Here is a 23,353-nt window from a genome sequence, read left to right on the forward strand (position 1 = left end):
TTTAAAGTACGGGCATAGAAAAGTTGTGTTTAGAGAACCCATGAGGGAGTTTGGATAATGGCTGTTTCTCTTTGCTCATGACAATATGAGAACTTTCACAATTGCTTATAAAAGCAGGAGCTCATACTTTAACAAAAAAGCAGACTTCCTTTGCTTAATTGCCCAGCAGACGCGTACATGTTAAATAAAAGCTTGAGAGAAAGACCAATAAGGACAGAAGAAGACATGCATATTCTTTAAATGGTGGTACAGTATAAATGCAAGATGTTTGTTTCATCTTCTCTCTAGCTTTAGCAACAGTGACAGTGGGGTAATGAGAAATGGTTCAGTAATTGCCTGAAATCCAACACAGAAGAAACCTTGCGTTTGTTTGCAGCAGGAGGTGATGCCTGTAACTGCTTGCATTCTTGCTGTGGGAAACATGACTTTCCAGGTCACAGACACAATGATCAAAAAATGAAATATTCTATCACATGTGCATCAATTGAGATGAGATTACAAAATTACTTTAGAAACTACTCTTGCCAGTGGTTACTTCCTCAAGTGCTGAATCTTTGAGACTCTTGCCTCTTCAGCAGCACCTTTGGAAATATCTTGGTTTGAGGCCTTAAACATGCCTGACTCGGGTATCCACCAGGAAAGTTTTCACTGGAAAAGTTTGAATTGTCCCCAGATCAGCTGGTACTTCTGAAAACCAAGGTTCTCTGTAAGCAAACAGTATTGCTCAAGATTCTGGTCTCTTCACTCCCTGGGGTGACTCAGAGTTCAGCTTCAGGAGTAGCTTATACTATGCTCTTTGAGCCTAAGTGAGAAAAGGAGGTGAGAGAATAAGAAAAACCTCTTGTCAAACACAACATGAAAGAATGAATAAATATGAGTTGAGAAACTGTGGGAGTGGGAAGCGTGTGCACTCACCATGTATCCCTTATGATACATATTTTGTATATATACAACACATTCACTTAGTTTTTCCCAGACTAGATGTTATGTGGGTAGAAAGGGAACACAGTAAAAATAGGAGACTGTTGCTTCCAGTAAACAGCACTGTCTCTCTGTCTAGACTTGCAACAACACTGTCTGAGGAAAAAGAGTAACTGGGGCATGAGTTTAGATTAATCTGATTTGCAAAAACTTTTCTTCATGCTGTCATAAACTGAAATTGTCAAGTAGTCGCAGAAGGTCACCAAACATCGGGTGCTGAATTTTTCCCATCACTAATAAGAGGAACTGGCTGAGGGTGCGAGGAGACTGAACACTGTTACAGCCTGTACTGGACTGTATTGGCTTGGCTTTAATTAGTCTTTAGGAGAGGCAGCAGTTTGTTGACAGCACCTTTATAAATTGTCTCAGAAAAATGTTTTACTAATCCCAGCACAGGTCACAGTGGCCAGATATTAACTGAGCTGCTGTGCTGCAGAAAAAGGAAGGCCAGCTGGTGATACTTGAAGACAAAATAGAAGCAGATTTCTTGAGTTTTCTGAAGAGCAGCTTAGCTGTTAAGATAGGGCATTTTGAGCCTCATAATAATGCTGTAGTGAGTCTGCCTTGCTTATTGAATTCTTGACATTCCTAATGGGCAAGTGACCTTTGGGAGAGAAAAAGTATCAGCAAAAGTGGAATGTTCATCAGTATCTTGAATATTCAAGCTTGTATTCCCAGAATGATGCCAGCAAACAAGCTGGGAAATCCGAGTGCTGAGGCTGACTTTGAAACCTTTGTCTGCTTCAGAATGTCCCAGCAGGCTTTACGACGGGCTCATGAAATTGTGTCGTAGGGTTCATAGTCCGCTGCAGAGTGTGAAATGGCTTTGGCTTATTGATCTCCAAGGTACAGCTATCTTCAGGACATCTTCTTGGCTCTGAACTATATGGGAATCTGGAAACAGAATCACACAGAGGCTTTTCTAAGACACTTAGCATCTTGAGTTCCTCACAAACACAGTCTCCAACAGCCTGGCAAAGGAGAAGGGACCCTCTGCCATGGCACAGCTGGGGAGGAGGCAGGCAGTGAGGTCTGAACAGGTGCGGCCTCTGTGTGAGGTGCCCTGTCAGGGTCCTGTCTGTCTCCTGCATCTCTACAGCCAGCCGATGGACTCATTTTGAATCAACATGCACTTGGATTAGCCTGTAATCATACCTCCCTCCCTTGGGTTCAGTGTTTTGGATAATTTTTGAGATTTTCCCCTTGAAGTGGGTGATTTTTAGACACCCAGCTGGTGTGTCCGTGTGGCATAGCCACAGAAGACAGTAAAAGGAGGGATGCCATGTTCACTCTTTCCAGCCATCATCGGCACTCCTGAGAGCAGGTTTTTCTAAACACTTACTTTATTTCTTCATCTCCCAGTTACATTTTTTTTCCCATCTGAAAACCAAAGCATGAGCAATTTGCAGTGGAGAGGCTGTTACTGAACTGTGGAACAGGGAAATACTTTACGGCCAATTCAGCTGGGTGCTCATCTTTCCCATTAAGCTTGTGAAAGGGTTAGAACAATTTAAGGCCTCTGAGTGATGGTTCTGCACTGGTTTAACTAGATTGGACTAAGCTAGATTCCAATTTTATTTTTGGTGATTGTGAAGTGTATCATTCCAGTGAATGTTTAGGACACAGAGAGTATTTCAATAGCTGTTTGCCAAACTTTCCTTGTGTCTGGTCTCTAGCTTTGCTTCATCAAACCATCTAATGCTGCTCTAATAGCTTTTATTTTGGTCCCCTTATTTATGGAAAGCTACCAAACAAAGAATTTGGGAAGTTTATGCACATATTTAAGTTTTACAGATCAAAGGGCTGATCTAACTTAATTGTGGGTGTTTTTGAATTTTCAACTGGTCACATTAGTTATGATGTCAAATAATTCACTCTTGATCGTTGAATGCACTCTTATGATCAGTTTTTTTTACACTGATTTAATCTGACTATTGCTTCCACTAAGCTGCTGCTGGGATGTAGAGTAACTGAACTAATTTAAGCAAGCAGTAATGCAAAGGCTACAGCCAGCGTAGTATGTATTCTCCCCTGAGGAAATCACCCTGACAGCGGCTGGTCTTTTTTTCCCTATCATTTCCCCCTGGTGGCTCGGTGTGATTTATGTTCTACTTGAACCAAATCACGTTTCCACAGACCCACAACGGGACGGTAGGAGGTGACACTGGTGCTGGGGGAAGGCCGGGCTGTGGCTGGGGCCGATGTCAGGCGCTGGTTTCCCTCACGCCCCGCTGACCCAAAACGGCGCCGCCTTACCGGCCGCGAAACCCCCCCACATCCCTCCTCCACCAACTCTCGCGAGATCCCGGCAGGCGCGCCCCCGACACCATCTCAAGTCTCGCGATGAAGAGACGGTTGAAGGGTGCGCGCCTCGCGGCGGTCGCGTCTGCGGCGCTGCCCACTTCCGGTGCCGCCGCTGAGGGAGGAAAGGAGGGAGGAGCGGAGGGAGGAGCTGTGCCGTCGTCGCCCGCTGCCCCGGGCCAGCCCCGGGGATGGTGTTGACCGCGGGAGCCGGGCCCTGACGCCGCGCTCAGGTAAGAGCGGGCCGCCCTCCTTTCTGCCTGGGTCAGGGGCTGTCTCCCTTAGCTCAGGCCCGGTCTGTTTGCCCTCGCCTCAGGCCTGGCTCCTTCCCTTTCCCACCCAGTGCCTCCACATCTCTCGGGGTGGCCCCGACCTGCCAGGCCGCGGAGCCCCGGGACCTGTTCCCTGGCCCAGCTGGGGCGTGTCTTCACTGCAGCGGTCCCCCTGTCCCCCGTGGCGGCGCAGGGAACGGGCACTGGCGGTGCGGGGCAGAGCAGGCCGCCGCTTTCTTCGCTCCGAGGGAGCTAGAGAAATCCCGGGGCTCTCTTGCCCTTCCTTATAAATAAGCACAGTACCCCTCTATCACCGGTCTCCCCGGTGTCGTGCACTGGTGTAAAGCCTTATTCTCCCTTTGCAGTTGGCAGGTTTTGAGCGCTTCCTTGCTGTGCTCTATCGATAAAATTTGGGGTATAGCTGGGGCGAATTATCTCTTTCCCACACTGGTCACACTTCTCGCTGTTTTCCTAGTTTCTAGGATAAGTAGTGAGAAAACATCTGTAAATGTTTTTAGGAACTTAGTTACCATTGAATTTGATTTCCTTTGGATTTGGCACTTAAAAAGGTGGGATTTTTTTTCGGGGTGGTGGTGGCCGATCTTACCTTCATTTTACAGGTTGTTTTTTTTTCTGTTTTGTGGTGGTTTTGGTTTTATTTGAGTTTTTTTTTTTTTTTGGTCTTTTACGACCCTATGTCACTATTTGCAGACTCTCATACTTTTCCCTCCTTTTTTATATATATAGATATATATTTTTTTTAACTTGCTATTGTCTTTCTCTTAGAAAAGAGAAAGAAAGGAGAGAAAAAAAAGCAAAAAAACTTTTGTCTGCTTATTCTTTTTTTCTCTAGTGTAGTGGGAGGAAAAAACCTACTAGGTATTTCTTTTCTTGAAGCTAACCACACATACCTCTCAACTTAAGAGAACTTGTCCTTGTTGCAAATCTTACTAGAAGTTCATACTTGGGTACTATTGTGAAATATGTTTTCCTTTGTATAAACCTTGTATCACTTACTACATTCTTCTCAACATCCAAGTGTCATAGTGGTTGTTTCATTTCTTGTTTGTACCCCTTCATGAGTGTTTTGGTGTTGGCTTGATGTTTGGTATAAACCTGGTAGCTCTCTCACAACCTTGGGAAAGCAGTAGGGCTGTCTTGTACAGATGCAGCGAGTAGATTGGCAGCCTAGAGGCTTTATCTCCTGTTTTTTCTAGGGCAAGAAAAAACAAATTGACAAGTGAAGTAAATGCTGTTGCAATGGACCTGTTAAACTTCACTTCAGGGCTTGCTTTCATTCTTGCTTGCGAGAATGAAAGACATATCAAGACATACAGAACTGAAGCTGGCAAAGATAAATTTGTGTCATGTCTTGCCATTTCACAGTGTACTTGTCTTCATCTCAGTGGTTTCCTGGACTTCATTATTTGCCTTACAATTATCTTGGCTGATTCTCCATTTTATACTGTGAGAGCTGATGTTACCTGAGCATCCGTTTCTTGGTAACTGCTACATACCTGTCTGGTCCTCTGTGCAGACCAGTTCACATAAAGACTATATGCTGGCTTTCTACAAGGTTTTTTTCTTCCTTTATTTTGTTGAATTAATTCATGTGACTAAAGGATAAGTATTTCTCCTACCATTTTAGTGGTGGTGGTGCCACCTAAAGACTAGGGACCTGGTCAGCATTATGTTGGTTTTGGCTGAACTGTTAAGAAGACTGAGTTGCCCTCAACTAGGAGTAGTGTCAACGTGTTTTAAGCCATGACAGACTGAATGTTTTGGTTTTATGGTTTTGGCATGCAGTCTGCCTTTTATTGTAATTTATTAGTGCAGTTATCTTCTCCAGTGGAGGACTGGCACAGCAAAAATATCTTCATTTCAGTTACTAGATCTCTGTATGTAACTTTCTCTACTGTTCCTTTGCCCTGTGAAGAGTTACTGTTGTGCAGCTGCGTAGCTAATTGCACTCTTTGAAGTATAAAAATTTCCTTTCTTGTGTCCTGGTAGCTAACTCAAAGCTCACTTCCTAGGGTTAAAGAGTTGTTCCATTAAACCCTCCCCTCCCGTTTCTCTAATGTCTGCCAAAAAGTAGCTCTGAATATTGTCCTGTGAAGTGTGGCTGAGAATGGTTGCGGCAGGTTGTGTGGCAGAGGCATTTTCACAGCAGTTTTCAAAGGACCAGTGTCAAGCAGTGGTGTAATTTGGGAGATGGTGCAGTGAAACTAGATTGTAAACAATGACGAAAGTCTGACCTTTCTCCAGCAAAGCTGAACTTCCTTTTGGCCTAGTGTACTATAACCCTCTGTGTTCACATCTGAAACAAGCTTTCATTCTTCAAGTACTTTAGGCTTTGTCATTAATTGCAGTCATATTAACTGTATATATCATATTCTTTGTTTGTGAAGCATATGACAATAGCTGTTGAATAAGGAGCAAACTGTAACCTGGTTTTGTATTCTCCCCTTTTCTTCCTCATGCTTTAGTTTTGTCATTGACTTTGTTCTGGTGTTTGTGTTCTAGATTGAAGGCAGCAGTAATGCTAACTCTGGCAAGCAAGTTGAAGCGGGATGATGGTGTCAGAGGACCCCGTGCATCCAATCCAGCTTCTGATTCAACTCGGAGGGTGTCTGTTCGGGATAAATTACTTGTTAAAGGTGAAAGGAACTCATATTTAAATACTGGGGGATTTACAGTTTGCAGGTGTGCACCAGCGAGCAATACTAAATTGCATTAATGGCTGGACTTGATCTTAAAGGTCTTTTCCAACCTAGTTGATTCTGTGATTTCCAGAAGTATTTTTAAAATTGCGTGTGACTTACCTCAGGATTTATACTGTAGGTTATTATATTGTCATACATCACATCTCCAACAGCTCTTTTCCTCTAGGACACTTATTTTCTTTGACTGTTGTAAAACATAAAAAGCTTCCTCCTTACTGCACTCATTGGAACTGTGTCATCAATTAAAACATTACAATAAAAAATTGTCACGAAAGTGTCACTGAGTATATAGGAGAATATCAGATTTTACTTGCTAGAAAGTTATTTTTTTGAGCAAAACCATAGCTGTGTGTGACAGAAAAGAAACTCCTAAAAGTAACATCAACATTCCTGTGGTCTTTAATGATATAGATCAGAGGCAGTAAACTTCAAAAAACTTAAAAAATGAATGCAAGAAGACTTTTCATGGGCCTGGGGTCACTGGAGGTTGCTTATGAAGTAGTGTAATACACTCATTTTTGTAGTGTCATATGGTCTGTTTTAAGAAGGCTTCTGTAGGCTGTTGCTGGCTTGTTACTGGTGGGGGAAAAACCACAGGCTTTTACTTTGTGGCGGTTCTGGGTGAATGAGGTAGTTTGTGAGATGGTTATTAAACTATTTCACAGTAAAATTGTGGACAGCTCTCTCTTCATTTTTTCTGTAGCATAGATAAGCTTGTGTTTACAAATCCATAGGTGCTGACGCTTTGCAGTTACTATGGGCTTACACTCATGTATACTCCCTTTGGTAATAGCTGAGTTTTAAAGCTTGAGCTATGAAGCCTGATCTAGTGTCAGTATGTTGTTTAGGTTGATGTTTCTGCTGAAAATGATCCATAGCAAATATGCTAGTGTTTATGTGTAAGCTGTTACTATGAGGATTCGTGCCAGTCAAAGGGAGCTCATATTTCCTGATTTTATTTCAGAATGGCTTGAGATGGACACTGGTATATTTGCATGAATAATATTGCCTAATTCTAATATTGCATATGGCTGTTTGAATTAGGGTCGATTCTGCTATGTAACTGTATGCTGGAACAAGGTTTCAATGCAACTGCTGCTGCCTTAGTGCACTGGGAAGTCTCAAGTAGACTGCAGGAAAATTATATTCATAATTTTGTTCCTTTGCACTGTTTTAAGGACAGAGTTTTAAAACACTTTAAACCCTGATGTTATAATTCTCATGATGAGTTTGCTTTAGGCTTGCAGTTTGGAAATCCTTCTTTAACTCCAGTTGTGAGGGAAAAGGTATCAGGTGGGAGGAATAAGCTTTTTAACCAGGCTAAGCTACAAAGCCAGGTTACTAAATATATACATCTGATATTTTCAATAACCTGCATATGTAGCCTTGAGAGGAAGGTAGCAGTATAATATAAATACACTTATACTACAATGCCTTTAACAGGGCGAGTTGTCATAAGAAACTTTACTGTACCCTTACAGCAATCATTTTTCAGTTATATGACTAAAACTTTACCTAAGTCTGCAGGGAAAGGAATGTATCTATAGAAAATTAGTATTGACATTGTATTTGCTATGGCTGCCATTAGCAAACCAATGCAGACTAAGTATTGAATGAGTTGAGTCCCAGACTGACAAGTGTTAAAAGCAGGTCACTGCTGGCATCCTTCTGACAAGTGTGAGTACTAGATCATGATATGCTTGTGTGTGAAAGTTGTATCATGTGGCTCTCCGAAGAAAGTTGTAGGAGCAGCTGTCAGTTTGGTTAGAATGGTTTCTGGACTGAAATGTGAACTGACAATAGCAGTAGGTCACTTCTGTATAACTACACTGAAAGTGGGAGGAAAATCTAGCAGCTAGTGTGGAAGATTTGTTGGGGATATTCTCTTTTAAGCTACTCTTCAAACTAAATGTAGACCATTCAGTTACAAAAGTTTCTAGAACTTGCTTCTTCTCTTTAAGGTAGCTCAGCTGCAGCAGCATCTACAAGATTAAGAGCCTGAGTGAATTCTGATGTTGATAGTGTTTTTAAGTCGCATATGGATCTGCAGGAATGAGTTTGAAGAGCTGCCTGCATATAGCAATGACACTATGGCATCTGCGCCAACTCCAGGGTCTTTTACTGCTTGATTATATAGAACTGTAATACACTGGTGTACACTCAACTTCAGGTTGTTGTATTAGATTTGAAACAAAGCTGGTGGGAGCTTGTAAGAGAAGTTGTCACTGATGCTTGTTTAGGTGGGAGATATCAAACAGGTGAGAGTTGCAGAGTGGGTGAAAGGCTCAATCATATCAGTCTGCTGGCAGCTGTGAATTAAAACATCAATCTGATCTACAAGAGGAGGAGGAGGTGAGAAAAGGCCCAGCACGTTCTTTACTTGTTTGCCCTATCAACTGTGCTAAGCAATCCTGTAAATCTGACCTAGCCCTGAGAGATGGCTATAGTGTATGAACCAAGGTGAGGTAGCTGCTTGCCTGCCCCAGTGGTGGTGATGTGCTGGAGAGATGCTCTCCTGTTACTGATCCATGGTAAATTGGTAATAGTCTAATAAATTCTGCAGGCAGACATCTAGTTTTAATAGAGGTATCGTCCAGATACAGACAGTGTCTGGTTTTTATCTGGAGGTAAATTAAAGATGGCCTTATTTGTGTTGATAAGAGAGTCCAGTTCAGGAAGGATTATAGGATCTTTCTGAAGGATGTGTTATTACACTGATAACCTTGCAGTCCTCAAATGTATTGTGTACAGTGACCAGTAAAAGAGATCAATGCTATTTGGATTACGGGATAGGTGACCATGACCCCAGCCACTGATAAGTGTAGACGGTGCTTACAGGCTTGTAAAAAATTTGTCACAGACCAACTACATATGTATGTTAACTGATACTGCCTTAAAGTAGGAAATACAAGTGATAATTCAGGAATGATGTCAGCTATTTGCACTATATGGGTGAGAAGAAAATTCACAAAAATATTTTAAATGCTTTTAGTAAAACTGGGAGGACATGAGCTATTAGCAGCGTGTTGTCATGCCCTGTCCTTGGGTTTAGTGATGGGTACAAGTTAGACTTTTTTTTTAGCCAACTTTGTAAAAGAGCTACTTTAAAAACACTGGTGCCCTTTGTTGTTTTTTTCTAAGCTGTTTCTTTGTTTACTTAAATATCCAGTATTGTTACATATTTAAATATCAGTCATGGCTCAGGGCATTGTTTTGCTGGGTTATTTCATGGATGTATTATCAAAGGAGGAATCTCTGCCACTAAAATTTTATGTAGGGAAGTAATTCTGAGACAGCTGGATATTCTTTTCCAGCTGTTCTTCCTCTGGAGCATCAAAGTCATGGCTGCTAAGCAGGATTTTGTAGCAGCCTGTCCCCTGCTGAATAGCTCAGCAGCTGATGGAGCACATGTGGGAGGTTAGAAGGTGTATCTAGAGTGAGGAGCATGGCGGTGGTTCTGACCTGAAACCCTGAGAAGTTGCAGGAAAACATCACTGCTTTGAAATCACTGAGAGCATGAGTGTCTGAAGGTGTGTGGGGGGTGAGGATTAGTAATTCCAGCTGGCAGCCCTTAGAGGGAGGCTTTCTGGCTAGGAGAGAGACACCAAGCAGTGACTAAAGTGTTTCACCATAAATCACATGGAGAAAATGCAAACAACTGGAGAAGGCAGAAAGTAATTACTGATGTGAGGAGGAGGGGTTCTTGAAGGGCATCTGCTGCCTCTCTGGCCATGAAAGAGGCTCTAATAAAGCATAAGTTTGTTAAAAGTTGTGACATACTCTTGCATCTGTATTTTCACTAGATTTTCAGTATAAGCTCAATTGGAGAGTAAGATCCTAATTCTGTAGGCCCAGTATACAAGTTAAAATAGAGAAAACAGTACACTTGTTTTAGCAGCTTTCAATTTGTTCTGTGGTACAGAGTTTATTTTTGATATTAAATTCATCTCTAAGGGGGAAATCCATTACATTAGAAAGAGGGGCTGCAAGATGCTGTAAGCCATGCAGTGCTGAACTTGACAGGCACATCCTTTCTGAATGTTTGAAAAGGGCTAAGGACAAGTCCAAATCATATTAAAGGCTAATACTGTATAATGAATTTGACTGCTAAATTGAATTAAAGGTAGAGAATATTCCAGGATGCTAGTAGCAGCAATGTATATGATTATTGATCACAAAAGTTGTCCTTTGAATTTATTTACAGGAGTGTGTGTTCCTATTTTTTTTTAAGTGCACATAATCAGTTTTATATTACTGGTTTGATTGTGAACAGCTTGAAATAAAAATGAATTAGCATGGTTTATTCCTCAGTTGTCTTCAACATTTGTGGCTTTCACAACTAGATCCAGGCAACTGTAAATGTTTCAAGTGTGCATTTTTATAAGCCTGAAAGAACAGAAGTGGGAAACGGATTATAAAAGTGAGGTGTATGTGCACTGTAAGTAAAAATCAGAAGAATCCATATATTTGCTTTCTTCAGTCCTTCAAGTACCAGAATATCCCTCCTCACAATAACAGGTGAGGAAAACTGAGAGGGGAGAAAATACTTTTGAAAGTTAAAAAAGAAACCTTCATCAGGGACTGTAGCAACAAGACAAGGGGTAATGGGTTAATACTAAAATGGGAAGTGCAGGTTAGATATAAGGAAGAAGCTCTTCCCTGTGGTGAGGCGCTGGCACAGGGTGCTTGGAGAAGCTGTGGCTGCTCCATCCCTGGCAGTGTTCAGGGCCAGGTTGGGTGGGGCTTGGAGCAACCTGGTCTAGTGGAAGGTCTCACTGCCCATGGCCGGGGGTTGGAACTAGGTGATCTTAAGGTCCTTTCTAACCCGCACCAGTCTGTGATTCTATGGGTCATGCTCTGTATCTTATAAAAAGTTCATGCATGCAGACAGCAGCAGCATTTCTGAAACAGCTTTGAGTTGAAGCTCATTTGAAAATTTACTACTGGAGACTTTTCCTAGAACATGACTGACAAAGGGAGGCCAGATTCAGTGCATTGCTTCACTTCTGATGCCTCTGATTTTCAGCATACATGAAGTATTGCAGAGTTAAGAGATTTCCAACCACAGTGGCTTTTTCTGTTTTTTTTTTGATGTCAGGATAATGCATTTTGTATAGAAACTGAAGCATGGGATTTGATAGTGTCTTGTTTCAAGCAAACATTTGGAAGTGGAAGGAAAATACACGTCTCTTACTCTAAACTGGCAGCATTGTGTGGCTTAGTTGGCTTCTAATACTGTTCTGTACAGTTGAGGAGCTAAATAGTGAAAGTTATATAGGTGGATGGATAAGATTAGGAGGCAGACAGCATTATACTGCTGGAATTAATACTTTTGTCAGAGTGTTAAGGTATTTCTCTTCATCTCTAAGCAGTATTAACAATGTACATTAAAGAAGGACTAAACAGAAGAAGGGGCTTTTTGGACAAAACCAGAGAGAAGTAAGTATTTGCTGTGGATAAGAACGTTCATTCCAGTTGAGGAAATAATGCTTTCACTTTGTGTACTTCAAAACAAAACCCAGTGGGAAGCATACAGCCTGACTCTTTGTGGCAGTGCTAGTAAACAATGTGGCAATGACTTGTTGAGATGGGGTGGGGAAGAGGAAGGAGCAGAATAACATGAATACAGTCTGCATGGTACTGAATATAACATCCATGTGGGTCTCATAAACCATATGCCTGTGCCCATGTCAGGAGCGTGTGTTCCTCTTTCTATCCTGAGAATTGTCATGAGTAGTTATTGTGAAATCATTTATAAATAGCCTTGATTGCTTGTATTAAGTTTAGCTCTCCCCTGGTTTATAAAGTTCCTGAACTGCTTCTGAGACATAATCAGTTTGCATTCAGCTCTTCCAAAAGTCTGTTTAAGTTAAACCCTTTTTTAATGGTTTAAAATAGAATTTGGAGCTGTTCAAGCAAGTGCATACTGGGTCAAGAGCAGGACTACAGATACACATGCCACTTGAGTGTGCTCCTCCACCAGATCACACCAGGTCTGAGGAACACCAGACTGGCTGGTCAGGGGCTGGTCTGGTTTTGAGATGCCTGTACCTATCTTAGTTTTTATCCTGCAAAAGCTCTGACATGTGTCTACACTTCAGGGCTTTCAGACCTACCCAGGATGGCTCATCAGAGGAGGTGCAGGGCTGTGCAGTACTGCTGGGTTTTCTGCTTCATGACAATAGCCCTCTTGATTGTGAGAGGAAGTGAGATGCCCACTGAGTGGGTGGTGATGAGTGCCATTTTCCCATGGAAGTTCTGGAGTGCTCTTGCGCAATATTTCCTGAGACGTGGGTTAAATCTACTGGTTTGTCTTGTCATCTTAAGGAACGGTGTGGTGCCTGGCTGTGAATTGAGGCACAGGTACTGATTAGCCATAAAACATGAAACACAGATTGGATTTTCTTTACTGTTCAGCTGTAGTTAGTTTTTTGAAAGAGGATGTCAAATTGAGGTGAAGTTTGTTCTTTAATTTACTGAGGCTTTTGGAGCTGTCAGAAGATAAGTGTGTTGGAGCTCTGGTTGCTGTTTCTGCATTTTGCTTATTTAAAAATCTGTTAAACCCTGCCAGTAAGTTGGCAGACAGCACAAGGGGCAATTTTTTACAGAGAATATTCTTGTTAGTGGTATTGCTTTATGTAGAAAATACGTAACTTAAAGCATCAGAATCTTAATGGAGCTTGAATGATCTAGTAAAAAATCGTAGAATGATAGAATGGTTTGGGTTAGAAGGGATCTAAAGGCTCCCTCAGTTCCAACTGGAGCCAACAGGTTGCTCCAAGCCCTGTCCAGCCTGGCCTTGAACACTGCAAGGGATGGGGCAGCCACAGTTTCTCTGGGCACCCTATCACCCTATGCCAGTGGCGAAGCAAATTACAAAAATAATTTCAGTATCAAGACTGTCACTACCAAAGAGTCACAGAATTTGGAAAACTTGAACATTATAGCTTTGGTCCATTAAATGTGTCTAGTCATTGTTAATCAATGTTTATGTGTCACACTTAGTAGTAACGTTTCCTTACTTGATGTTATTTTAAAAGTTTAGATTATTGAAGGTCTTTGACTGCTGGCTTTTTTTTCTTTGGTTAGATTTTTATCAGGTTGTTTTGTTTTTAATTTGTGTTTTGTTGCGGAGTTAATTAGAAACCTTAATTTTGGGGAACTTGCCTTTGTTCACAAAGCTTTGGTGTGTATTAGTTATGATAGCCTCCCACCCTCCCCGTGTCTGCACACCGTCAAAGAGCAAGCACACTGTTCCATCCTCATGGGTGTGGGTGAGCACCATCATTTTCATGTTTTTGCAGGAAAACCCACTCATGATGAAACAAAGGGAAACACAGACATGTGAATGCACTGCAGGAAATCTTCACACTTCAAATGATCTATGGGGATCAGTTAACTCTCTGACCCTTGCAGGAGGCAGAAGTGAGGCCCCAGCTCAGCCCTTTCATTGCTGGGTTTGACCATGTGCTGTCCATTGGTGTCCCTCTTTGCCCTGCTGCCCTTTTCCCAGGATTGAAACAAAGAGTGGGCAGGTTTTATTAAAGCCAAACAACAGAAGAACAGAAACCAGTAAGGAAAATGGCCAACTCCTTAAATAAGAGCCAGCTCCTAAACTCTGCCATCTACTGAGGATTAATAGTGGCTCCCACTATGAAAGGCTGATGAGTTTAAAGGGAAAGGAGTGGGGGAATAGTCCTACAGTGCATTTGTACAGCTGCAGCCTCCAGTAGTTGGTTAATGCCATGTCTTTAGTTTTACTTTTTGGTTATGAATCTCACCCCCCTTGATTATAGCTGAAATTAAATTTTTGGTATCTTTAAAAGGCAGTTCTCTTTCAAAACTCAGCAGAAGCATGTCACCAGTGTTGGGGGGGATTTTAGAGTGCAATTGTGAACTTCTTAGGTGTGTGTGAAACAGTGCTTCCAGTTTGGTGGGGTTTTCTCTCAGTATAGTAGGCTGCAGATGTAGGACTACAGGGCTGTCCCAAGCAAGTGGGAGGTGGGAGTCAAATATGCATCATGCTCATTGCAGAGCCCAGCCAGGTTTGATAAGCATGGATGCAAGGAAGGTTCTGGGGAATTAGGGAGTTCTTAGTTGTGATGAGTTTGGGTTCTGCGCCAAGAAACAGCTCCCTATATCTTAAACTGAATTACAGTTTTCTTTAGATTTGTGTTTTTCAGAGTTGCCGTTGAACTCTTAAACATTGTTGGTAGCCCAAATAAATGGGCTGTGTCTATGCAGACCAGAAAGCAAAGTTAGGAATCAAGTGGTGATGGTGGGAAAAACCCTACAGGAAATGCAAAAAATATATATTATTTAAATTTAAGTTTCCTGGAACTTCAGAAGTAAAGGCAGAAGGGCTATCTTGATGCATCTCATTCATATTTCTGTGAAATAAAAGTAATTTAAAGTAAGACTTCAGTAAAATACACATACAGGGAGAAAGCAGTGAGTCTTCCAAAGAAGATAGCATGGTAGAGAAAGTGAATGTGCTTCCCTTCCTAGGAGCTGTGCAGCTGACTCTGGTTACTTTTTCTTTTATGAATACCTTCTAAGTTTTATGCATGGGAAATATAATAAAATTTAATTGGACTGTGTATCTATAACAAACTGTGCTTCCAGATGAAATATCCAACAGACACTGGAGCAAAAAAGAAAAATCATAACACTCCTGAGTTTGACAGTGCAGAGTTTTGAGGGGAGTACAGTGGATGCACTGACCAGTGCATTTTACCCTTCCAGGTGCTTGAAGTGAAGGTTTGTCTTGCTCTGTTTTTGGTGCTCTTGATGCTGATTTCTGCACACAGGACCACATCTGACAGTGCCCTTGAATTAGGGTTTCAGTAGCTGTTTTCAGGTGTGCAGTATGTGCTATCATGCTTGGAGGCTTCCCTACAAAAGCAGTGCATGACCTGAGGCAATCTAGCTGATGATGGAAGAGCTTTAACAGTTGGATACTGCAGATGGTGCTGATGCTCACGCTGGCTGTGAACCTCCTGTGCTTGTTTTCGTCATTGGACTGGCACCTTGATTCTTGAGGTTTTTCTGCTTTTGTGTTTTGCAGGCTGTGGAATTCTGGCCTTCCAGATTTTAGTGCCATATATATACAATTTTGGGGGTTTGGATAATGCCACCTTTTGAAATGCCAGTGCTCTGGGTATTGGAAGGCCTGGCACTTCAGTCTTGGCAGAGCTGAAACTCCTAATCACAGTAGGATACATTTGACTGTAGGGCAGATGAGAGTTTTTAGTAATGAATTGTGGTGCTTAAAAGAGAAATTTCAAGGCAAACTTCCATTGCAGCTTAATTATGTTTTTAAGTAAAATTTGATTTACAGAGTGGTTTAAATGAGATTTGACTATTTGGACTTCAGGAGTGGAGTTTTGCTTGCATAAATAACAGTTGATTTTTTCCTCTTTCAACAGAGGTTGCAGAGCTTGAAGCTAATCTACCTTGTAAGTATAACATTTAATGGCATGCTTTTTAAGGGGAAAAGGACTATAGAACTGAATGTTTTGACTGAAGTATGAATGCTAATGGGATGCGCGGATTGACTCCACAACTCGTTAAAGTTGTAAAGTAGGTATGCTTTTTATTCAGCGCTGAGACCCACGGGGATAATTCCTCAAAGTCATGCATGCCTCAGTGTTGTTTCCCTCTACATTTATTCTCTAAAGTTATATATATTCATAAGGTTGCACAATACGCCTATACATATTCATGTCCTATCCCCGCTTCGTATTATAATGAGTTAGAAGGTCCTTTGCGCCTGCGCAGTACCCCCTCTGGTCATGGGCTTCATCTGGTCAAGATGAAGTAAATGAGTCTTCCTCCTGTGGGTAGGAGTCTTCAAGATGAAGTAAATGAGTCTTCCTTTTCTTGAACTTTCCACCTTTTAGTTTTCACATATGGCCTTAGGGTTTGGTCGGTGTCCCAGCCATAAACCATCTGCTTCTCCCCCTTCAGGTGTCTGCTTTTCCTTATCAATAGCTGCTTATCAATAGAATCAGGCCTCTGCTTTTCCTTGTCAATAGAACCAGGTGTCTGCTTTTCCTTATCAATAGTTAGTGCCTTTGTTCTGCTTAGTAGGCATGATAGGTACAGGCAATACTTTTGTTTAAGCAAGCGAATTCCTCTAACCCCCTTGTACAACCCCCTTGTACAACCCCCCTGTACATTGGTTAACCTTGTGTCAAATGGAAGGAAAGCTATGCAAAACTGCCACTCATTTTCTGTGTTGCTCCCTTTTAAGGGGTTGTAGTGAGTAAAATTAGTGTACTTTGGAAGCAGTATTGAGTATTTGGCTCCAAAATTTGATTGCTGGTGGAGTGGGAGCTTCCCTCTTATAAACCACCCAAAAGGTACCTGGAACTGAAGAGTGCATTTATAACCTCACTCCTGTTCTTCCTCCATTCTGTCTTTTTCAAAACAGGAGATCTGTTTCAGAAAATAACCAGTTTCTCAGGAAACACATGAAATCAACCTAGTGCTTTTTCCCATGCGATCTGTAACCTCATGTGTGGGTTAGTAGTGAAAATACTCATGAAAAGTAGTTTTGTTTTGTTTTTTTTTTTAAAGTGATCCTTATTCCTTTAGAAAAAATAAAAGGCAAAATTATGTGATTTTAGCCCTGCATGTTACTTGTAATGGATGTTATGCTGCTAAAAGATGAAAATATTAGTAGCCAGTTTAAAGTAGTCATTTAAGAGCACAAGGTAAATGGCTTGTTGCTTCTAGAGCTGAGGACGGGTAATTAAAAATCAAGTGCTTTCTGTTCCTTTGCTTTAGAAAGCCTAGTTCTGTAATGGGCAGCAAAACACAAAGCCCTTTTATAAAGAGGAGTAAAGTTCCTACTGCTCTGTGTTTGTTTCTAAGGCTGGGTGTTGACAGTGAAGCTGAGTTACTGCTGAGCTCTTTCTTTTCAAGTGTTGACCAGAACAGCATCATTCTGCCGTGAGTTCTTAGAATACAGGCGAGCACAACAAATTTTTGCTTAAGCAGGTTCAGTTACATTCAGAGCTCATTGCTTGCTTTACAGAACTTCCTGTGGTGCACGTTCCTGTTTCAGAGTAACTAAGACGGTTTTACCTGCAGGGAAAGAGGCAGGAACTGCTTGCAACAGACTGAGAATGTATGTGCAGGCTATTACTGTGCTGTGCATTCACACCATCTTGTTCATGTGTTTATCTTGCAAGAAAACCAGTGAACATTCTCTGCAATTATGCTTGCAGGTAGCTTGTAATGTTTAGAGTCTTTCCCCAGTTAGGGGGAGCTTTGACCATGTGTTTTTCTCTCTGGGTGTTGAGAGAAAAATTCTCAGTACTGTTTCTGATGAGCATCTTCTACTTGCTAATGATTCCAAATCCAGGTCAATATTCAGATCTTAAAAATCAGGCTTTTCAGTGTACAGACTGCCTGATGGGAGGAGTTACAAAGGCAAAAAATACACAATAGAAGCAGTAAGAAGGGATGCCAGGAAGAGGCGTTATTTTAACTCTATGTTCTTCTTTCTTGAAGGCAATTACAGAGATTTCACAGAATAATAAACTTTTTTTTTTCTGTAGACTCTCTTTAGGATAACAAACACCTGAGAAACACATATCAGGGTTTGTAGTTACTACAATGTGAATGCATTACTAGGGTTTGTGTATAGTTCTAGTTATTTTTTCAGGCAGATAGGGTCTTTATCTCTGATACTATTTGGCTCCTTGATTACAGAAAAAGAACAGCCAGCCTGATATGTTAAGAAGCTAACGGCTGCATAATATGAATAATAGTGTATCCATGGATATATACACCTAGTGCCAGATTGACAGCTTGTCTCTGCCATGGTGAAGAAAAGCCAGTTTTGTGCATGGGAAGGCAACTTGGTTTCTGTCATGAAATGCTAACAAAGAGCTTTTATGCTGTGAACTTGCATCTGTTGAACTGAAAACACTGACTAGTTTTATCAGGTTGCTGTTTTTTTTTTTTTCACACTTGTTATTCATTGTCACTGTTCTCTTTAAATACATCTAGTCTGAGAATAAAATGTGTTTGGTTTGTAATGGTGCTCTATATGTTAATGCATGTAATTGGTTATACAGAAGAAACTTGTTCAGTTTGACAGCTGAGCTGGCTTTTGGATGAGGCTTTCAGTAAAGGTTGTATCTCATACCATACAGGTATAAATAATCCTTTGTGAGAATCAGGCTGTGGAGGCATGACCTCTTGCAGGCTGCAGCGTGTGATCAAATGTTAAGATACACACATTAACATTAAAGAACTTGTAAGAAAGAGGTGCTCGTATTCTGTATGTTGTCATCTTAACATGCAGCTGTGATCTATGCAGAAAACCAAATCTTTTGGCATTTTAAGCTATTTGAGACACCATGGATTACTGAAAGGAAATAAGTTTCTTCCTCAGCTCAAAGTGAAGTTCCATTACTGCAGGTGACCTGTAACAGTATAGGGAGGAGGTGCTTAGAGCCAAAGTGTAAGAGGAAATCACTTGACTGGAAGGTAGGGATTAATCAGGGAGTGAATTTGGAGAATATGAAAGATGAGATACTTGCTTTCCCAGCAGTGGAAAACCAATTTTCTGATGTAAATTATACTTTTGCTTCACAGGTACATGTAAAGTGAATTTTCCTGACCCAAACAAGCTTCATTACTTTCAGCTAACTGTAACCCCAGGTAATTTTTTTAAACGTTACTTTTGGTTTTGAGTGTGCTCGTGTTAAGGAAACATTTATTCCAAGAGTTTGCTCAAGAATCCAGTAAACTTTCTAGTCAAAGACTGGCTGTAATACAGTGGTTATATAGAGGTAGTGGAGAAACTGGGCTGGATTTTGGGTAGTAGATGCCAATAAAAAGGCCATCAAAACCGAGCAGGTTTAGGAAATAATCAGGTCTAGTTTGTTCACTTTGAATTGTTTTTTTTTTTTCCTCTTGGTTGATTTCAGACCACCTTGCTTTATTTGCACCACATCTAGATAAATTGCCATACTACAACCCTGTTACGAATTTATTGTTTTCTTACTGGTTGCTTGACTCTGCAGAGGTAAAGAGATAGATGACAGATATAGCGCTGCTGGAAAACTTCACATCTATGCATGTCTGATGATGCTTAACAAGTAGGAGCCTCTTAGTCTTTGAATACTGAAGTATGTGGAAATATCTTTTATTATTAATGCAACTTAAGCACACTGTGAAGCTTCAGGCATGATGTTCAGTAAAAATGTTTTCAGAATTTACTACTTCCACATAAGCTTCTGAAATGGCTCACATAGCTGTCCATTTTAGGATAGAAAGTTGTGCTTGTGTTTTATGGAAGATCATTTAAACTTCGTTTTCACTTATTTTTGCTGTGTTTTGCCTTTGGGACTCTGCAAATACTTAAATAAGAACATGGACACGTACAGTACACTGAATTGAGTTAGATGTGTCGGGATCAATATCTCCCTGCCAACTAATTCTTGTAGAGGCACATTTTCAACAGAATGCCAATACAGTATGGCAGTCATCCTGGTGTTTTACCTATAGAAACAAGATTTACCCTTCAAAGGGTAGTATGTTTCTCATAATCCAGTATCTTGAAGTCAAATGAGCACTAGATGTCACTATTGCTGCTTATTATCCAAAATCCACTAGGACTTCCTCAGCAGTGGAGATCGTGGGTGGTCTTTGTTATCATGTCCATTCATGCGACTCCTTTTTGTGATGGGAAAATGAGTAAGACTGCCCTAGTCACTGTAAATAAAGAATAAATGCAGGTGTTGTTACACGACTTTTAACATCTCATTCTGTGTAGGAGATGTGTTCATGCTTACTTGGTGAGCGTTAGTCTTGTCCCAGTTTATGTGATGCTGCTTTATTATGTTTTGCAGAGGAGTCGACTTTACAAGATCATCACTGTGTGAGTTAGGGATGTGAAGCAATGATAGCTTCTTCATACTAATTCTATAATATCTAAATACATAGGTATTTATGTTCTGTTAACTGCTGTGCAGGAAGATGTTGCAGTCAGAAGACAGTAGTTGAATGCAGAGCATGGGTTTTGTGCTAGCTTCCTTGCTGAAATGATCTTGGGAATGATATGATCTTAATTAACATTTTGTTGCTCTAAATATAGCTGCACAGCTGAAGTCTCTGCAGTTGCAGTCTGACCCAAGTAAACATCTATTTTCAGCTGTGCATAATTCAGGTACAGAATCTTGGGATCAGATACAGCTTAGCACAGCTCTCCAAAGGCAAAATGGAACACATACCAAGAAAATCTTTGCAGCTTTCTGATTGCCTTCCTTTATTGACATTTTTCTGTAGAGTATGCTAAATCTTAGTTTTCTTTGGGATAGCAGAGGCAGGTAGGTGGTCATCACAGATCTTTTTTCTGTCTCAAATGGCCCAAAAATCTTTGCTTGAGCCAACTATTTTTGTAGCGTCTAAACAATGTTGCATGAATCTTGACAGCCCAGAGGAAGATTCTGCTTTCCTCTTGCTTATAAATCTCTCTTGCATTGAGAAACTGAGTTCCTTCTAGAAATCCTGCTCATACATCTGCCTCTTCATGGAGCACTTTGCAAATACCTCTGCAGCTCACGGATCAAGAGCTGTGCTCAGCACATCTGCGGGTGCCAGGGAATACCTAATGCTGCCTTGCAGTTCCCATTTAGGACCTATGCAGTACATGTGTATAAGCCAGGGCTGGTAGTCTGCTCAGGAAGGAGGCCCTTGCTGGCTCCCTTAAGGTTCTCAGTTTGCTTATCTGTAGTTACAGAAGTTGCATCCTTATATGATAGATTTGGTAGAACAGTGTTAGTTCTTTTCATATCTAATGTTTAAATTCTCATATATTCTGATTAATATGAGAGCTTGAATTCTGTAACCACATTTTTGTAAGGAATCTTACACCAAGCCAGTTCTGGAAGAAGCTGGCTGTCAGGGTTCCATGAAGGTACTGACTGAACATGTTTTTTAACACTAGAAATGCCATTTGTGGTCAGTGTTCTAACCTTATGTTATTGACAAAGCCTATGCCCGATGTTTCCTTTAATGCAGTCTGGGCTTGAAAGGACAGAGAAAGCAGCTTCTTTAAATTCTCACAAAAAGACTAATTTGAGTAAGAAAATAAACTTTATCACCAAAGCAAAATTACTTCAGCTCCCTTGGTCTGCACTTCTCATAATAACCTTTCTTAGTAAGTATTTAATGTCACAAAATTATCCTGGTGACAGTGAGTTTTTTAAATTAACTGTGTTTGCAGAAAATCTTGCCAAGGGCGACTGCTGATTTTGTGTAATTAAAGAAATTGGAATTCCTTTATGTTATAGCTTTCTGCAGTGCACCCTGAGTGGATTTATCTTAGAAAATGGGTAAGACTTAGATTTTACTGCTACAGTAGACAAACTGTGTTAGTGAGGCAGATACTGCTGCCTTTCTCTGCTGTCTGAAGCTGCTTCTTTTGTCATCTGAAACAATTGCTCTTTTAAAAAAAATGCTTTAGACAGGCACTTGCCTCTGTTCTTGTTTTTGCACCAATACCACTTGGATCAAAACCTAGGAAAAATAAGGAGATGCTTATAATGCAGGCAGAATCCTGCCTGCTGCACTGATATTTGGAGCACAAAATTGGAATCTGAGACTAAAACATGGTAATGACCTGGAAAAAAAAAATGAAGAAGGTGAGTTTTAGGTAGCATACACATGAAGAAAACTATAGGAATATGTATAACTAATACAGTATTACTGCAGTTTCCAGACAGTTGGAGTAGTCTGGTTTTAGTGTGGTTATTTTAGAGCCCAGTTCTTCGGGGAATTAATAAAGAGCCTGTTCTCTGTTTTGTGTGCTGTGAAATGACAAATCTCAGTGAGCATGGCTGAGCATTTCAACGCTGCAAATTCAAGGAGTTACTATCAAAAGCATATCCTTTGCGGCCTGTCCTAATTATCTTGCATTTTCTTTTAAAGTGATAAAATGATTTGATTTAGTATTTTCACAGCAGTTTTAGCCATCAAAACGCCTTATGAATACAAACAGATTATAGTCAAGTTGTTGATAATGAAACTTCAAACTGAAGTGGGAGAGATGCTGGCTGTTAATGCAGCTTGAAGACATAAATTTAAGTGGTAGGAGGAAAACTGGAGCTCACATTTTTTGCAAAAGTCTCATCACTGGCCGACTTCTTAAGTTATATGCTAAAGCTATTTTATTTGACAGTTTTATGTTTGAATTGTAGTACTTTCCTCATCATTAACTCTGCCAGAATTTGATTTTTTTTCCCCACCCCTGTTCCATGCCTAAAAACTTGAGGGTCTTTATCCTAGTCTGTATGGATGCTGTGGGATACAGGGAAGGAAACTACCACGTGGAAGAGCCTGTTGACTTCCTTGAGATGCTGTAAGATGACTTGATTCTGAAGGCTTATCTTGTTAATGCATTGCAAGATTTCTGGCTGGGTACTGAGGTTCTCCAGAGATATGAATGTTTAATATGCCTTTGGGAGATGGGTAATGAGTAGCATGCTTTATTGTTGCTTTAGTGAAAACCTTACAAACATACAGGCAGAATTGTAAAGGAGGGAGGAGAGATGCTTTACGCTTCTACTTTGGCAATTACATCCTTGCTTATTTTGTAACAGAACCAGTAGCATAGTCAGTGTATTTCTTTGTTAGTGCTAGTATAGACTGATGCCAAGGGAAACCTGAAATATGAGTTGTAATGCAAGACGGCATTTAGTATTGAGTTGACTTTGAGGGAGACTTCATCCCGAAAATATGTGGAAATGACCTGCAGTGCGAGGCACAATGTATGAAGTGCTCCAAGTCTTCCAGAGATTTCTCAGCCTTACATATAACACAGGAAGATGAATAAGACAAAACTGAGTTAATACATGAGGTATCTCTTACAGCCTATGGAGGTGTTAATATGTGGTTACAAAGTGCTTGAGCTAATATAAAACATGGTTTTGTTAAGGAAAAGGGGTGTTGTTTCACCACCTGGTCCTGCTGCTGCTTTTCTGCTGATAATTTAACCCTCTGCATGCCATTTCATCTCCATAATCCTGCAGGAAACTGCACTCTTTTTGTGGTTAT

At 40.8% G+C, this 23,353-nt stretch overlaps 1 protein-coding gene and 1 long non-coding RNA gene across 12 annotated transcripts in view; one reads left to right on the forward strand and one right to left on the reverse strand.

Annotated features, from left to right (window-relative positions):
- Nucleotides 1-212: 212 nt before the first annotated feature.
- Nucleotides 213-3,392, reverse strand: LOC134171860 (uncharacterized). 2 transcript variants are annotated; one of them, XR_009967748.1, is made up of 2 exons: nt 3,258-3,392; nt 213-1,875 (listed from the first exon to the last, which is right to left on the reverse strand). It is a non-coding gene; the product is annotated as an uncharacterized LOC134171860 (long non-coding RNA). The 2 variants fall into 2 exon arrangements; XR_009967749.1 differs by having other exon boundaries at nt 2,324-3,392.
- Nucleotides 3,393-23,353, forward strand: part of UBE2F (ubiquitin conjugating enzyme E2 F (putative)) — an 81,143-nt gene continuing 61,182 nt past the window's right edge. For 7 of the 10 annotated variants that reach the window (XM_062634449.1, XM_062634452.1, XM_062634451.1 and 4 more), the window contains exons 1-4: nt 3,393-3,515; nt 6,078-6,211; nt 15,706-15,735; nt 18,890-18,955. In XM_062634449.1, coding sequence (XP_062490433.1) covers nt 6,094-6,211; nt 15,706-15,735; nt 18,890-18,955 — 214 coding nt within the window. In that variant the 5' untranslated portion in view covers nt 3,393-3,515; nt 6,078-6,093. Of the gene's footprint in view, nt 3,516-6,077; nt 6,212-15,705; nt 15,736-17,374; nt 17,512-18,889; nt 18,956-23,353 lie in introns of those variants that run through there. The other 3 variants (XM_062634445.1, XM_062634447.1, XM_062634453.1) reach the window with 3 other exon arrangements.

This window comes from Pezoporus occidentalis, unplaced genomic scaffold (assembly GCF_034315485.1).
Source record: "Pezoporus occidentalis ecotype Australia unplaced genomic scaffold, CSIRO_AGI_Poc_V1 ctg426, whole genome shotgun sequence".
NCBI lineage: Eukaryota > Metazoa > Chordata > Aves > Psittaciformes > Psittacidae > Pezoporus > Pezoporus occidentalis.